Source organism: Blennius ocellaris (genome assembly GCF_963422515.1).
Source record: "Blennius ocellaris genome assembly, chromosome: 3".
NCBI classification, from domain to species: Eukaryota; Metazoa; Chordata; class Actinopteri; order Blenniiformes; family Blenniidae; genus Blennius; species Blennius ocellaris.
Window position 1 is genome coordinate 25,161,650 of NC_137652.1, and position 18,576 is coordinate 25,180,225.

General features: G+C 42.0%; 1 protein-coding gene across 1 annotated transcript in view; it reads right to left on the reverse strand.

The window, feature by feature from the left end:
• rgs12b (regulator of G protein signaling 12b) overlaps positions 1 to 18,576 on the reverse strand; it is a 53,096-nt gene that overhangs the window by 6,515 nt on the left and 28,005 nt on the right. Inside the window, 7 exon segments of the mRNA XM_080520400.1 lie at positions 171 to 265; positions 366 to 516; positions 646 to 828; positions 3,924 to 4,067; positions 4,156 to 4,248; positions 4,916 to 5,085; positions 12,100 to 12,121. Coding sequence (XP_080376526.1) covers positions 171 to 265; positions 366 to 516; positions 646 to 828; positions 3,924 to 4,067; positions 4,156 to 4,248; positions 4,916 to 5,085; positions 12,100 to 12,121 — 858 coding nt within the window.

Consider the following 18,576-nt stretch of genomic DNA (forward strand, 5'->3'; position numbering starts at 1 on the left):
GCCATTTCGACTGACTCAACGAACCCGCATGCGGGGGTGCGTTGAGTCAAATTGAGACAACTCGCTGGCTTTGACAGGTACATCAAACTAACAAAAAAAAAAAAAAAGATATTGTAGCTTCTAAACAGAAACGAAAGAGATGATCAGAGATGCTCTGACTCCAGACTAACCTCATTCTTTCCTGACCCCGATGTCCCAAGCTCCAGACTGGCTCCTGACGACAGCGAACCCTGCGACTCCCGGCGACCATTACTGCCAGAGAAATCTAGAAAACACACGAAGAACAACCTCGGCTTTAGCGTTTCAGAGAAACATGGGAGTAAAATGGAACCAGGAAAATAGGAAAAAACGAACAAACTACTGACTGTAGTTGAAGTCCGTCAGTTCTCGCTTCTTGGGGCCTTTGCCGAAGCTCCTGTTGCGAGACCAGGAGAAGAACATGCCTTTCCTCCGGTCTCCTGAATCATCGCGGCTGTCATCATTTAAAGATCGACCAGATTTGCTCTTTTTGTCCTCCTGTAAGATCACCAAACAAAAATACAAAATTAAAACAGATGCAGACAAGTGGACACCTTGACTCAACCAATAACATGTGTCTTTTTTTATTTGCGAGCTTTGCGGAGTGGAGAGATCAGTGTCACGTACCTTCTTGGGCGTGGAGAGGTTGGAGCGGTCCGAGCCGGTGGTGCTGTGCTTGGAGGTGGGGCTGCTGGGGATGTGGTAGGGGTCTGGTAACGGCCGGCCCTCCACCTCTGCCAGCATGCACTCCTGGTACAGCAGAGACTTGAGGAACCGTGTGTAGCTGTCAAACTTCATCAGGTTGAAGATCTAAAACGGGTGGAAAGAAGAAATAAGAGGGTAGGAAAAAAAAAAAAACGTCCGCACAGGGGGAAAAAAACAGCAGAAGGAAAAAGTCACGAGGGAGAGAGGACGGAAAAACACACAAGCGACAAAGTGAACGTTAAGACCGAGATAAAACAAATGTGGGAAAATTTAAATGTTTTTTATAAAATCGGGTGTTAGAGAAGATTAAGAGGAATGGAGAACCAAAAAAACCCCCCCAAAAAAACCAAGAGAAATTAGAGGAACAAAAAGATTGAAACAAGATGTCCATGTGGGTGACAGCTGAAGCTAAAACCAATGTAACACAAGTTTTATTTAAATCCGAGCTTCATCTGCAGCGGGAACATCCAAAGTCTCATCGCCAGGCCAGTTGAGGCCTGAAGTCACTTTCGAACTTTTTTGCTACAAATTCAACATGCAATTTCTATTTTGGACTCAAGGTGGTAGCAACATTTTGTAGCTCATGCAGACGATGCCTTGAGAGGACCAATCAGAGCATTGCAGGATTTACTGGAGAAGAACACACAAATTTGGGACATTTAACACTTTGCAAGAATTTCAAGTGTAAATCTTCTGTGGAGGAAAAGAAGGAAGGTGGGGGTTGCGTTCACTTTTCCACCTCACCTTTATCAAATTTTTGACCGCTCAGACAATAATCATTAGGCATCAAGAGAAAAAGAAAGAAAGAAAAAAAAAAAAAGAAGCTCTGTTCTGATGATGTGTGACAAACAAACTGTTAGAACTTCCAAAAGTGGAGCAGCGAGAAAAGGACATCAAATCTTTCCTCACAGCCGAGAGAGAGAACAAACTTCTCTGTCGAGTTCAATGTGCCGAGGTGAATACTGTCAGTTCACTTTCTGAGAGAATGAAGTTTTAACTTCGCTTCAGCTACCAAAAGAAAAAGAAAAAAAAAAGAGAGAGACATTTATTGCTACTGAAAACTGAAGCTTGTGTGTTTGTTGCCATGAGGCTGTTGCCTGGTTTAACTCTGTATACGTTATACCAGTGATTCATGGCCAAAGATTCATGAGGGGGGGACGAAATTATGTCATAATATTAAATTTAAGCATTCAAATTATAAGCTTTGGCAGCGGGAGAAAAGATGGTGGAGCATCAAGCTACTAAGAAAGACAAATCTGTTAAAAAGAAGAAGAAAAATAGAATTTTCGAAGAGGATCACACAGAATATGGATTCATTGAAAAAAATTGAGAAAATTAAAGCTGAATCCATCTTTTGTGGTGAAAAACTAACCCTAACCGCCAAACACCTTGAGACGGCGTGTAAACCTAATGCGTTTATCCTCAGAGAAAAAGAACTCATTACAGAATATAACAAAGAAACTGAATTTCACATATAGTGTTTAATGAGGTTCCTTTAGCTGCTTTAGTAATTGTACAGGGTGTCGAAGGCTTTTCCAAGACCATAACATTTAAAGTCAGTATATTAAAGAAAATAAATAAATATACCAGCTGTCCTAAAAAAAAAAAAAAAAAAAGCATTTACAATCCAGTTAAGGGATATATTGTAATGGCTAAAGCTAAATTGAAGCTTTTCAATATCGGCAGGCCACATGAGTCAAGCGACGACGTCACCAAAGCCACGGAGTGGTGGTTGATGGTGATCCGCGCTAAAACCTTTCAGAGGAAGTCAGTTTAATGAAATCTGTGTTGCGAAGCACATTTGCCATGAGAAGAAGGCAAAGATTGATCTAAAATGTGACACATTTGGCAGACAGCACAAAGAAAAGGAAGCAAATGCAGCTTGCAATTTCAGGAAATCTGGTCCTCATCAATTAAAAAAAAAAAAAAGAAAAGAAAAGAAAAAAGAGAAAACTATAGTTTGACGGAAAAATGTGATAGTTGCCTTTGAGCACTTTATTTTCACTGAACCATATTAGATCTGCTTTCTTTTTTTTTTTTCAAAAACAACAATCACATCCACATGATGAAGAGATGACACGTTTGTGCTTTTGTGCCACCTGTGCACACGTGAGCCACGAATCTACTTTCAGCGGTGCCACGAGATTTTAACAAGCCTACAAGCTTTGATGAGTGTGTCCGTAAGAGAATATGTTTGATGTGTTGGGGGGGGGGGGGGTTGATGGGGAGGGTTTACTTTCAGCCTTGTGACTCTTATCAGAGTTAGAACATCTAAGCTGAAACTGTTGAAATCAATGGAGCTTTTCAGCGACTGTGCCTCATGCGCAACGTGCACATCCACAATGCCAGCCAGCGATGATGAATAGTTGACCTTATGTGTGAGAGCACTCGGCGCTTTTTTTGCAAGCGTGTTCTTATTAGGCATTTATTTTTGATTCAGCATTGTGAGTAATAACCTTTTTGTCCTTCAGGAAAAACCTTCCACAGGGAAGGTCGGCGGTCGGATGAAAAACATGCAGATGAGAGAAGCTTTCAGTTTCGCACATCGGGCTACAAATAACTAATGATTCAGAACGCAGCGTCTGTGCATCACATGGGATGAACACTTGTCTGATCCATGAGTGTCAAACACATTTTAGTTCAGGGGCCACATTCAGCTGAATGAATGAGTGGGCCAGACTGGTAAAATAGTGCCGTAATAACTTTGAAATTGAAACTTAAAAGTGTGTCTTTGTTGTGGCGTAGACTATACATGATGAAAATGTCTAAATTAAAAATAATATTAAAATTTTTTTGTAAAATGTCCAAAACTTTATTATATTATTATGCATGTTCTTGCACGCACAGCATGGCTTTCAGGCTAATACGAGTTTACAATTTTGCAAAGAGGTAGCTTTTATTGCTTTTATCGCAGCATCAGCGAGATCTCAGCACGGGTCTCAGCGTTGCGTCGTGTCCGCTACTCTTAAGGGAAGTGTGAAATGTTTACAATTTGCTTGTCAGATTGGTGGGCTGGATTGGAGCCTCTGGGCCTCATGTCTGACACCCCTGATCTGATCAATCAGAATCCTGGAAGCAGGAGAGGAGATGGCACAGAAACATTAGCAAACATCCCGGCTGATAAATCAAAGCGTCCGTTTAATCCGGGAGCAGCCCTGCCCGTGTCTCATATTGACTCGTGTGTCGGTTCCGTGCGCTACCTGCAGCTGCTGCTCCTTGAACATGTCGGGTTTGGGGGCGTTGAGGATGTCGTCAGCCAGCTGAGCCTGGCTGTCGATGTTGACCGGAGTGGTGGCTTTACTGGACAGGAAGCTGTTGTAGATCTCTCTGGCGCGCTGAGAGAGCTGGCGACCCGAGAGGATGAGAAATAAAAACGGTGCCGATCACGGATTCCCCCGAACGCGTGCACGCACGGAACGGACCGCCTGTTACCTGCTTGTTGTCGTTCTCGGGGACATGGCTGAAAAACTCGCAAGCCTGCCAGAAGAGGATGTTCTCCTCACTGAACTCTTTTTTCAGGAATTCCTGCAGCCGGTAAAAAAAAAGCAGACCACCACGCACCGCTGGTTAACCCACGTCACTACCTGCTCCCAATCAGCCGCATGCACCCGTCCATTCACACACACACACACACACATGCAAAGTGCTCGCACAGCATTGGGGGAAACTGGGAAACATTTACATGGCGAGACTGGTGGTTGAAAACAATACAAATCGAATTTTCTTTGGAGCAAACTTTTTAAATACCCTGGAAATTACAGGGCAGCAACAAAAGAAAGCTATATTAGTTGGAGTAGCTGATCTTTAAGGATGTAATATATGTAAATGATCATTACAATGTTGAAAATGACAGGTGCTCCTCAAATCAGTAAAAAGGCTTATATTTTTGTTATTGTTATCTCTAAAAACATAAAATAGAAACTTAAAAAAATAATGTCTACTGATAATTATCTGTAATTATTTAGCCATCTCTGGCTCAAAAATGTAAATCAGACGTTTGAGGTAGAATTTAAAGTGGAGAAGTCATAAGGAAAATAATAAATTAATTTAAAAAAAGTTTGACAAAAAAAAAACCCTCATATCATAAATATCTGTTTAAACTTAATGATAGCAAAAACAATTCAGTTGAAAGTTATGCACACAATCGCCCTCCAGTATGAGTGATAAAGAATGCCGCGGACTGTTGGATTACCGAGAAGTATCGCACCCCGACGGGGTCCTGCAGCAGCCTCTCGAAGCAGACGGCCCAGCTGGCCACTCTCCTCTCGGTGTGGCGCCGGTGACTCTGGACGCTGGGCAGGCTGGCATTACTGTTCAGGCTGTTGTCGCTGCTGCAGCCCTGCAGCTCCACACTGTTCAGTTCTGCACACACACACACGAACACACACACACACACACATACAAATTCAGACGTTTACCACTGATGCCGCAAGTAACATAACCTCATTAACAACAAAACAATCTAATCGAAATTTTAAAAAAAAATGCTCATACATTATTAATTATAACTATATCTTTGTATTCAACCCTGTTGATCTCTGTTTACAAAGCTGGGAGTTTGAACAGCACATGACAAACGATGAGAAATGCAGATTAACACAGTCTGTATACTGTCATGCAGCCTGTTGGAACAAATTGGTGCGACAGAGCTGCGCTGCTCTCAGCAGTGCTCAACAGATTAAAAACTGCTTTAAAAATCACCTCAGCAGGAAGGTGGAGGGTTTTACGTTCACAAAACCAGAGAGGTTTGGTGTTAATCATCTAAGAACGTGAAAACACGACACGCCCGTTTGCAAGAAACAATCTGGCATATCATCACTCCACTGGAGCAAATCACACACATATTCGAGTCAAGTGTGAACGTTTCCCCATTGTGGGACATATAAAGGCTTACATAACAGCATCTCATCTTATTTGGACATTAACCTGTAAGAAAAAGTGCAGTCAAATACATGAAAATGCAAGCAATGATAAAAACTCAAGTTAACTAGAACGGATAGACCATCGCCAACGCCACATTTGTCACCATGGAAACCAATGGATTACAAGGTTATTTGATCCACCATACCACTCCTTCCATTATTCGTCATGGTGGTTTGAAATGCTTCATGTTTTCACTTATTAGCACACGTTATCACATATTAGCTATTTCTGAGTCATATTCTTTATTTAATCACATTTTTGTGGATGCCTTTGGGCCACTCTAGCTTAAATTCTATAAAATACAAGGAAAGTCATAAAGTGTGCTTTGAACTATTTCCCACCTCCTCTACTTGGAAAGTAAATCCAGCTGTGGAGAACAGTTGTTTTGAATTGAGTCGTGTAAAACCAGAAGGTTTCACTGCGCACCGATGAATTGAACAACGTCAAAAGAGAAAATGTCCTTCCGCTACCTTTCATCAGTGCAACCGAAGTATTTCAAGTCGAGTAACTGCTTCCCAGCAGCTCCATGATGTTCAGATCAAAGCTGTTACGTGTTTTGCAAAATCATCGACTGCACTCTCTTGCAGTTTTTGTGAATCATTTACATTTTGTATCCTCCTTCATGTGCTTTTGATCACTCTCCAGCTACATTAACAGTAATGCCTGTTGCAGGCACCATTTTATATCATACATCCTCTATTACAAGCCAAATTCATTTAAAAGAAGCACTTAGTGAATCGATGCTTATTCTCTCACCGTGCATCTAAGAATGACTTTGTTTTCTCACCACTAGACTGTGGCGACTGCACTCCCGCCATGTTTGGACCAAATCAGTAAGCAGAGACAGAAGAGGCACACAGGGGGGAAAAAAACAACAAAAAAACAAGAGTATCCAGAAGACGGCTTCAGGCCTGATGAAATGAAAGTGGGTTGCTAAGTTCAGATAAAACAAAATACAAGTCCTGCCAGAGGGGGGACATCAGCGGTCAGGTGCCTGTGACACGCAAATCACGTTAATAAACTGAAAGAGCAGCATCCCGCCCCCAGCCAATGTCCCGGCTGATCAAAAACATGGAGACCGGCCTATAAATGGACCATTCTTAATCCTGCTCGGACACGTTGTTTTTTTCCTTCTTTTTAACACCATCAATGACATTTGAATCGTTCTGCCGGAGCACTCGGCCCATTCACTCTTATTCAGCTCGCAACAGCACAGCAAACAATACAGAGCCTCCACTTAACATTAACGGCCATTTATCACAGTGAATAGGAGGCTCACATTCATCCAAGCGTTGCCTGAATCACACGTCCTGCTCAGTGTCGCAAGAGCTGGAGTTTCTCCCTCCGCACAGTCCGACCGACTCTAGATCACCTTGACCAACTCCTTATCAACTCTATATTGACTACAGCAGGAAAAACAACAAAGAAAAAATTTCAGGGGCCGCAAAAAGCTCAATTTCATCTCGAGTCGACCTGGACCGGTAAAATAGTAAAATGCAGAGAAATGTCACAAAAACTTCTCTTGCGTTACATTATACGTTCTTTTACAAACTGATTTAAAAATTTTTATTGTGGGACAATGCAACTCTGTAATCTATTCAACTTCAATCTTTTATGAAGGAATTCAGAACATTCCTAAATATTTTTAAGCTCTGAACAATGAAAATATCACAACTTTGCAATAGACTTGACTGGATAAACATATAATACAATGTTCTCGTACCTAAGATCATTTTTTGTATGAAAAGATTCTGATCTTTTTGTTTTCCAGATAAATAAAAAGTTGATATGATTGTAGTGTAGCAAAACCTTTCCAACCATTTACTCATGGTAAAAAACTGAATATTTGTTACTCAAATACAAATACTGCTAGGTTACCTGAAGTACTGCTGGTAAAACATACTCAAGTAAAAGTAGAAAGAATTTGTCTCTAAACCTTGTGCAACAGTAACATTTAACATTTAACAGTTTTATTAACCTTTTGTGTTAATATTTACATTCAAAGCATGTGAATTTAAAAATTGCACAACAATTGTAGAACTAAAACAGGAATTATCTCGGTTAGAAATAACCATAATGCAGAATGAACTATTCAGATGTTTAAAGTTGTGCCTAAAGTTTTGAGTACCAACAAATACCCATAAATTACAACTGATTAACCAAAGTTTTGAGTTTCAACACTTTATAAATAGTAACAAATGTCTTATAATGACACTTTAAGTAGGATAAATAAGTAATTTGGTTCTGTGGTCTCAACCAAATCCAGTGAGAAGTTGTTATTTACTATAAAAATCTGAACTCACAGAGGATTCATATGAAGCAGAACTATTTTGTAGAATGAATTAAAATACCAACAAGTTGTTTTCTCTGTCATTCCTTGATGAAGGTGTCCAGTAAACAGGAAAAACCATGACACCCCAGCAGCTGCATAAACATCTGGCTAACATCATCCACACAGACGGATGAAGCTCGTTATTGTAATTTCATGGCCCCAAAAACATTCATCAGCAAATGTTCCATAAATTCAACATCAAAGCCGTGCTCTCCGTCATCGTCTGTCTCAAGCCCTCAAACCTCCAGCAGCCTCCTCACCTGGGTGGAGCTGGTAGGAGCCTGTGTGGTGCCAGCGGGGAAGGTAACGAGTCCTGAGGGGCAACCAAGCGCCTCCATCCATACTCGGCCTGTCAGGGCCCCCCCTCACGGCCTCACACCCTCACACACACACACACACACACAGTCCAGGACACATCCATACACACCCACAACACACATCACAGCCCCCGAGAACGAGGGGAAATGGAAAAGAAAGAGAAGTTGCTGCTGCTGCTGAGCAACCTGCACGACAACTCGAGAAACCACAGACAGAGTCAGGTCACAACATGCACACGCGTGTGCAGTGTGCGCGCACACGCACGCACGCACACACACACACACCTTTCAGGGCTCCCTGCAAGGTAAGTGATACAAGCACACACGGGCCTCAAGACCATGAATAATTCAGAGGCCAGAGAGAACGAACACACACACACACACACACACACACACACACACACACACACACACACACACACACACACACACACACACACACACACACACACACACACACACACACACACACACACACACACACACACACACACACACACACACACACACACACACAGAGACACACACACACACACACTGCAGTATTGATGAGGAGCTTGTTAAGGGAAGGCCGTGACTGAGACTAATAAGGCCGGCAGACCCCATACCGCTGCACACACACACTTTACAAAGAGTCGCAACACAAAATGAACTTGCCAGTAAAAGAATTTATGTTCGGTGTTTTAATCCTTTGTGTTCCATGTAAATTAAACCCAAAACAGTCGAAACTTGTTGATTTCTCCTTTAAAAGGAGAAGTGCATGTAAGGAACATACATTTGTGCAATGATTAATTGTATGATAAATCTTCTCTGCTTTGACTGTTGATCGTCGGACGGGATGATGAAATGTTGGGAACAATTCATTCATATTTTTGAGTATGTCGCGAAGATCTGTGATAAAGACAAACACTTAAGCAGATTTATGTCATTGCTTTGACATTTTTCCTTTGAAATAAGTGCTTTTTCTCTTGCACTCACTTTCTACCAGCTATGATTTCTTTTTTTTTTGTTCCATCTGCAGTTCCCAACCAGCAGCATTTTTAGAAAATAGAGCAGCAAGTTCACTTTGTTGTTTCTAAATCATTTTCCCTGATTTGTATGCCTCTAATGTCTGCCGTATGGGGCTGTCAATTAAAATGTTTCAGTTAGTTCATTGTGTTTGTGAATTAATCATGATCAGATGTTTCTTTCATATTTAAAATTCTGCTATATTGACGTTACAGAGCATTGCAGCAGTGTGTGTAAGCATGTTGATATCGTGATGCAGGAAATGTCAATACACTGTGCAGCCCGTCAAGAGTCCAAATGGAAACTATTTAACGGGAGTCGTCTGGAGAACTTCATTATGGGGGAAATGAAATCTTGTGACTGTGTTTACTGACATATTTCTGTTAATGTCTGCAGCAATCTGAACGACGGCAGTTGGATCAGAACAGATATTCCAGTTTTCACTCCTTGGCTGTTCACGACCTGATTTGCTGCCTCTTCTTCAAGCCACTTCTGATGGGAACTGACCACTGCAGCCCGGGAACGCTATTCGGAGAACATGGACTGGGAGTCATGACACTCAAGATTAAAACATTGTTATTATGGCCCATCGACTCGCACACGTGCAGAAGAACTCATTACTGCAGCCGGGGTGCACACGCGCAGCGTCTCTGCCGTTTCCAAGGAGATGCAGGGTTTTAAAAAAAAGTCCCACCTTGAGAGCCATTTTCAAAAAGATGTGTTCTTGTGTAAACGGAGCGTCGCCTGCCAACATGACGTTGTGAGTGCACACAAATGAAAATGGAAATGATACAGTTTAGTTCTCAGGTAAGTAGAAGCTGAAGGACATGAATCCACGATCTGAACAATCCAGTTTGTGCTTCAGGTTCTTTGCTCATGACGGCCAGTTTATTGCACTTTGCGACAGTTCAAGCTGTAAAAGTGCATTTGATATTGATTCTTCAGGCAATTGTTTTCTTGACAACAATCCTGCAGATGGTTTTTCCCTAAACTTGAGCTTGTGGATATAAAGCCTATTTTTAGAGATACAGAGACCCTTGTTATCCAATGTTTTGATTGCTCTGAGATTGCACAGCAACACTTTATTTCATCCGCTTGACAGTGATGTAAGCACAGGAGGAACCAGTCAATATTTTCATAAGTTCCTCATTTATCATGCTCCCTACATCACATGTATGAGACGAGACAAATTCCGCCTTCACTGACAATGGACACGTTCTCTTTTTGAGATGCATGTGGTGTGAACGAACGGCCGCAGACACTTCTACACCCCGGCTGATTGTAAAACATGTTTTCCATGAGATTCTATAGCTCTGTTGTTTCGTTTCTCACCTCCTCGTCTCCCTCTTTTATCTCCCATCTGCCATACATCTTGTCTTTTCAGAGCATTTGCAAAGCACCATCAGGTGACTTTGCGGCTCATGCTAATGTTGTGAATTGTAAACAAACAAAAAAAACAACAACAATACTTTGGTGAGAATCTATTTGAGGGCTTGTTTACAGCACAATGATTACAAGTGAAAACGGAAAGCTTTTGTTGCGTATGGAGAGTCCGTTGACATGACGACGTTGCTCGGAGCTATTGGGAACGCAACTTGTTGAAAACACTCCAGATCGGGCAAAAACGCAACTTTCTGGAAACGTTGCTACTGCGCATGTGCACCATGGTCGTAGTAATTAGTTCTTCTGCACATGTGCATGTAGATGGAATAAAGACAAGAGTGTTCCCTCCATCGTGTCATGACTCCCAGTCTATATACCGTCGACAGTCACTGTAAAAACAATCCAACTTGGTCGTCTGTCCACTGCAATGTTCGTGTGCTTCCATTTTGAATGTTTAGATTGTATTGTTCTCTGCATGTCTGTGCCTGCGGTTTCAATACAAAAACAACCGCCAGCACCCGCTAGTGGGCTGAACATGCCGATGACGTCGTTCTTCAGCATTTCTGCCATTGCTGCATTGTTTTCAGAATGTTCTCATGTTTCTCTTTAAATGTTGTTGTGTAAATGGGGCCCAAAACAATACAGACTGAAGGATTTACCGTCCTGATTAAAACAAACATTGCTCCACTAAAATAAGATGAGGAAAAAAAAAAAATCACCATTTCTAAGATAGCTTTAAACAGGAATCAGGAAATGTTTCATTGATTTCTTTCTAAAAATGAACACACAGTCAACTTTATAGAGTTTTTGCATATATAAAGACATGCTAGGCTGGTCAGAGAGTGACATGCCATCAGGAATGTGTTGGAGGAATATATATATATGAAACTATTATATTCTATGTCTATTAGGTTGCTTCCATTTATACTTTCTGCAGAATCTTGCACTGTAGACCTGGATGTCCTTCCTGTCACAGTTTCAAACCAGGTGTCCCCAGACCTAAGGTCAATACCTAATCCCACACCCCAATAGCAAAGCACATATATGAAAATCCCAAAAAGGCCAGTCTGTTCCAGTAAAGAAAGCGCATGTCTCTCAGTCTACGTTGTATTTACGACTTGTCAGTGCACGTCCTCATTTGCAGGTGATGTCTTCACTAATTCGAGGCTATTTCGAGGTTGCACACTGCCAATAACTACGCAGCAGGCCGAGGCGGAGCAGGCACATAGCGAGTCAAACCAGATCCTCTGTTCTTGTGAGGGTGGAGTGAAACCGATCACAAAATCATTTGAAGAGGAACTTTCAAATGTATGGACGTTTTTACCCAATTCAGTAATTAGCAGGTCATTTCCTGTTGAGGTCGGTGTCGCTTCACATGACATCAAGAGAGATTCGGGAAGGTATATTACTCACCTCCATCGGAGACTGCAGCAGACTGTAAAAAAAAAAGCACAAAAAGACATGGATTAGGAGGTTTCTCCATCACACGCACTCACATGAGCTCATATCGTCCCTGAGGGGACAGGCAGCTGTCTGAGCATGTACCATTTGACCACATGGAGTCACGGACACCGACTGTGTTTTCCAACAGGACCAATCCCATTATCACACACACAGACTTTCACATCATGACACAGTCAGGTCAGCACCCACAAGGCTTTGTCTTCTGCGTGGGAGGAACCGTCTGTGAACTTGCTGTGCTTGCTCTGCAGGAAAACTTCCTCAGAGGGGGCGGGACTTACACTGTGTGTTTGTGTGTGTGTGTGTGTGTGTGTGTGTGTGTGTGTGTGTGTGTGCGTGTGTGTGTGTGTGTGTGTGAGAAAGGTTAAACAGAAAATCTGCTCCCAATTTCACAGTTGAATGTGGAGTGTGTTTGGCTCATAAATCTCACAATTACTATTTACATAGAGCTAAACATGTAGTGACATATTAATTCTCCAGTTTTATTTCAATTCACAACCCCCCCCCCCTAAAAAAAACAACCCAAAAAAAAAAGACATACACACACTCAACACAGATAACCGGATAGCAGCAAGTCCCGATCAAAGAGACCCCGTTTGCACGACAATGTTTCAAGTGATAAAGCATCATTTTTGCTTCAGAGCAACTTTTTAAAAGTTAGAGCAGTTTAGGCTTAGAGTTAGAAAAAAGACAGGGCAGAAACGCTGAGCCCCATTTTGCTTTTGTAATGAAACCACACACACATGTGCGGATAGAACAATTTGCTCCAAGGATTAACAATGGCAAGCCCGCGGATATTTGTCTGGACAGCTGACCTGCTATCACGGTGACTCAACTCTAAAACTACAGAGTCCCAGGAGAATATGGGCTGGGAGTCATGACACTCTGGAGACAAAGATTGTTCTTATTGTCCATCAACTAACACACGTCCATAAGAACTATTTACTACGGCCGCGATATGAATGCGCAGCAGCCCCGCCTCCACGGGGCCTGGGCATTTTCAGAAAGTTGCATTTTCCCCCCGTTTCCAAGGAGACACTGATGGAGTGTTATTAAAAAGTTGAACTTTGAGTGACCCAGAGTGCCATGTCATGTAAAAGGTCAGCCAACACATCAGGAATGTTTTGCATTTCCACTTGAAAATGTTGCGTAAAGGGTCTTCACAAATCACACAACAAAATCTGAAACAAAACGCTAAAAATGAAAAGAGACTGGAGCAGAAAGCAAAAGGAAGGATGAGTAGAAACCAGAAGCTGACGTGTTGATCAGAGAAAATGAGGGAAAGAAGAGCACCGATAGAGACAGTAGAGAGTAACAAACAGCAATCTGGATGTACTGAGCTCCATTCTCAACATAAAGCTTTTCATCAATGCTCTTAATCTGATCACTAATCCCCCTAATGAAAAGCTTTAGAGAAGAGATTCAGAGGCGCAGAGGACACGCTGGCTCTAGAGGCTCTAGTGTATCAGCATTTAGAAATGGACTTTAATGATCTCAGCATTACTCCGCAGGAGCACATGGGAGTCGTCTGCATGTCTTCAAATTTCTGCCGGGTTACGTCACGTTCAAACTATTCCATTTCATTCTGGAGAAGATATGTGGTTTTTCCTTTAGTTTAGCAAGTCTCATCGCAATTTAGCCTGACTGTCTGAATTCAGGAGAAAACACGCAGACATTAAAAAATCAGAATTGATTTACACTTTATTTTTTTTAACACTAAAAGCAAACTGAGTGGGAGCGTGTCCTCATTACACCTTCAACGTACTGATGACACACCCTTCACCTTCAGCTTATAATGGGATTCATTTAACTCAGTTTAACATTCCATTTAATACAATTGGGCATTAAGCTTCAAGTCATGGGGTTTACGTCATACATCTGTCCCATTGTATTGCAAATAGGTTGGATTGTGCTCCTTGTATGTATTTATATGTGCATCAGTATATCATGAATAGGTCAAAGTACACTGTGTGTGTCTTTATATATATAATGAAACTGAAAGCGGAGACTGGTTGGATTGGACAGAAACAGCGCTGGATGGTTGAAGAAGAACACCTGTGTGATTGTTCACACAGCTGTGCCTTTAACAAGAACACACTCTCAGTGCAGGTTTGGCAATACCAGCGCGAGATGCCACCACAGTGAAGGGCAAGTGTTTTTTTTTTTCATTTTTAAACTGAACAAATGTGCAGACTACACGATGAAAAGTTGAACTTTGGGCTGCGTGCATGATACGTTTAAATTAACAGCTGCTTCGTCAAATAAAAGTTCTGGAGAATAAATGACAATACAACCATTCCCTTCATGAAACAATCCAAGATTCCGCACCGGGTGAAACCTTTTGTGAAAAACCTCCACCCTGATGGAGAACAACTGTACAGAGTACACGTAAGCAGACTGTGATTCAGTGTCCCCTTCTTTCTCCAACAAGGTAAATCTAATTACGCTGACCGCTGGGTGCAGCATGTGTGCTCGCTTGATTCGTGTGTCTTGGTCATTTCCTCTCTCGAGTCAAGCTGTGCTGCCCAGATGGCACAACGAGCAGAATCACCGGGATTAGCTGGTAGTTTGGCACTGGTGGTACAAAGGAGATTTGATGTGATTCAGAGGAGCCTGATTGTTGCTGCAACAGCAGAGGCAGAAAGCAGCTACCTGATGCTGACCATTTTCTGCCGCTCTCGGAGTTTCGTGTGACTTTAGCCGACAGTATGCATGCATATGGCCACCATGTGTTAAGAGACGTTTCTTTTGTGTGTCAGGCACATTCTTTAGCAGTGTGTGTGTGTGAGAGAGAGAGAGAGAGAAAGTGAGAGTATCCCTATTCAGCTCCAGTGATCACTTCCAGACGCACACTGAGGTGGAATGGTTTGGCCCGTGGTTTAGGCCCCAAGTCCCCTCTGTTCCATTTTCCTCACTTATCTCCCATCTGACCTTTTTTATTTCCCCCCCCCCACTATTATCTTCTTTCTTAAACTTGACATCAGCCCCCTTGTCTCCCCTCCAGCAGCCAATCCAGCAGTGTTTCCCTGCTTCTCTTGGCACATCCAGGTCATTCCTGACAGCCCACAGAGAATGGCTGGGGTTTTCCACAAATTCCCTCCTCCAGATCCTGTTCTCAGGCCTATACATACACATTAGGGGCGCATACATGTGATTAAAAAAAGAAAAAGAAAAAAAGAAAATTGATTCCAGATAACCATAACATTGAATGTGTCTCTCATTATTTCTAACAAAAAGGGCTCACCACTTCACAGGCCCTGTGTGACTTTAAGGCCCCGTTCACTCGACCACGTTTCAAATAAAAATGCATCGTTTTTGCATTTTTGTCTCAGAAATGCATCACGTTTATATCACAATGTTTTAAAAAAAGAAATGGATGCTGAAAACAATCCAGTTTTCATGTTGGGCCACTAGTGGGTGTTTTCGTTTTTGTCATGAAACCTCACAAACATGCACAAAGAGAATAATACGCTATACACATTACCAATGGGAGAACACAGACAATCGTATGGACAGACGACCAAGTGGGATGGTTATTACGGTGACTGTCAACTCTAAAACTATCAAGTCCCAGGAGAATTTGGACTGCGAGTCATGACACTGTGGAGGAAACATTGTTCTTATTGTCTATCTAATGAGCATGTGCAGAAGAACTACTTACTACAACCGTAGTGCATCATGAGCAGCGTAAAGTCTGTTTTTCTTTTCCCTTTAGAAAGTGATTAAACACCATCGGACTGAATCGTGACCTATTTTACGGTTGAAGATTAAGCTGGTGAATGCAGCTGGCTATCCATAGTCATAATGTGCACCAATAAATACATTTAAAAAAAAATCAACATTTGCTTTCTACTTTTGTACCTGAACACATTTTACAATTATACATTGAATTAGCATCCTTACTTTTACCAAAGTCTTTTTTTTTTTTACTCAAGCATCTGGAGGTTGGGTCATTTTCGTGACTATGGAAGTCACAGCCCCTTTACTGTCAGCTCACACTGGATGTTGACGGATGCTCGGGAGTATTTGTGTGCCCATCAGGCAGTAAATACAGCAACACCGTGGCCGGAGTTTCAAACAGCAGTGGGCGACTGACAGTCGTCATTACAGTCTCCACATGTGAGAAGGACGAAGGGGAGAAAAAACATGCCAGAACTCGAAATATTTTAGTGGACATATGGAGTCCATTGAGAGGCTGCAGGACAGTAATCGTAAAAGTATTTTACTACTAAGTCAGACTAAGAATCTGTACAGCAGGACGTCTCATACTTAAAGAATACACGTTCAAATGTAATATTTAGAACCACCTTGACGTCTGTCCCACCGACTCGTCCATCAAAATGACTGAGACGCTCCGATCTGTGACATGATTTTACAACATCCAATGAATATGTTCATGTCCACTAGACCAAAGGTTCGGGGAGCCCCCGCCACCCTGTACAATTGGGGAAAAAAAGAAAGTTGCAGAAACCCACTATATGTGAAATACAGTGTCTTTGTTATATCCTGTAATGATGAGTTCCTCTTCTCTGAGGATAAACTCTTCGGATTTACATTCCGTCTCGTCTCGAACTTTCATTCACCACTTTTTCACCACAAAAGCTGCATTCAGCTCTAATTTTGTCTATTGCTTGTATGAAGCCAGATTCAATGCCAACAATCTTGGTACACTATTTTCTTTTCTTTTTTTTTTTTTTTGCCCACGGTGCCGCCATTTTTTTCCTCCGCCGCTTATATTTTTAATGTGAACGCTTACACTTAGGTGAATGAAATGCTGACCCCACCCCCCACGGCAGTTTACCACAATGTTGCATGGAGTAACTCAATAAAAACATTGAGTTTTAAAATTGAGATCAAACATTAAATGATTAAATGTCAAGAAGGATCCTAACAAATGGGGAACGAGATATAGCAACCAGCCAAAACATCAAGACCACCTGCCTCATATGCCGCCTCTTACCCATAAGACTGTGATGCACTGTGCAGTTAGTCTCTCTTCTAACAGAACCAGATTCACTGCTTTTCCTTCTTTGGAAAATGTTTGGATCGGGGAAAACCCTGCCAGAGCTGCTCTGACTCACTTGTCTAACCGTCGCAGTGAATGTTGCTCAAATCGTTACGCTGGTCCATTTGTCTGCAGCCCATCTCACCTAAGGACTCACGCCGTGTTAAAGGGAGGAAGTTATTTACCAGACCTGCCAGTAGCCACAATGTTATGGCAGTTTTCCGTACATGCCAAGTGGGTTATTTTCCAGTTGTCCCAGGTTAATTCCAAAACATTTATTGGGCATCAGTAGATTTTGCAGATTTGATGTGTTTCTAATAAAGTTGCAATAGATACATAAATAGTTAGAGCTGTACAATAAGATGGATATACACAAAAGAGCAAAGTAAGAATTTATTTAAATGGAGTGAAACTATTTCTAAAGTTCTTGGATCATAATGTGATTATCAACTGACGTGACTCCTGACCTTGTCTAAAAGCTTGTTGTTCAACTATGTGTCTCTGTTGGTGTCGGCACAACTTGAAATGGAACTTGGGATCCATAAAATTGAGTGAATCCCATGAAGGACTTTGTTGTTTTTTTTGGGGGGGGGGGGGGGGGTTTGTGGAGGGAAGATTCTAAGAAGTTCTTTGCTCTGAACATTGATACAGTGGAAGTGTTGTAGACAGTTACACAATGAATTCACATCACGATGAAAGATAAGATCACAAGCGCACAACACTCGCTGGAAACACATGTGGATGGGAATCAGATGTCCAGGAACTTTTTTTTATTTCTTTTTTTAATTTCTGGTTCACCGGAATCACACTGAAATCTGTAAGATGCAGCTGGTTTCACAAGCACACAATGTCCTTTTAAGCTTTGATTTTCCATCCCCCAGTGAGGGTTAACTAAGGGAAATAGGTGCGGTTAAATACACAATTTCCCACATTTCCTTGTTCACAGGTTAAAACTTGTTTGCTTTCCAACATCCTCCTGCTTTATTTAAGTTAAATGCCACCCTATAGCCTGTTTATGTTGTTTTTATGTGCGTGTGGAGGGAGTGTTTGGTCACTGAGGGTACAGGTCCTGCGTGGTTTATTAGCTGTGACTAGAGGGGACTCGGTGGCTTACATCATCTGTTATGAAGCCTGGACGCCGGGATCAAACCACGTCCAAACACAAGGAGCGATTTACAACCGCTCATTATCACATTTACAATAATATTAATGCTTTAGAAGCCGTTAAAATCACCTTAGACAGTGTCACGTTTGTGTACAAGACGGTGTGTTTTACTGGATGAGACGCAGAGCAGCCGGGAACACTCGACATGGGGAACGAAAACGTCTATCTGTGAGAGAAACTGTGAGGGATAACATGCGCGCTCTCTCTCTCCTACACACACACACACACACACACACAAAGCCAACACTGTTTGTACCAC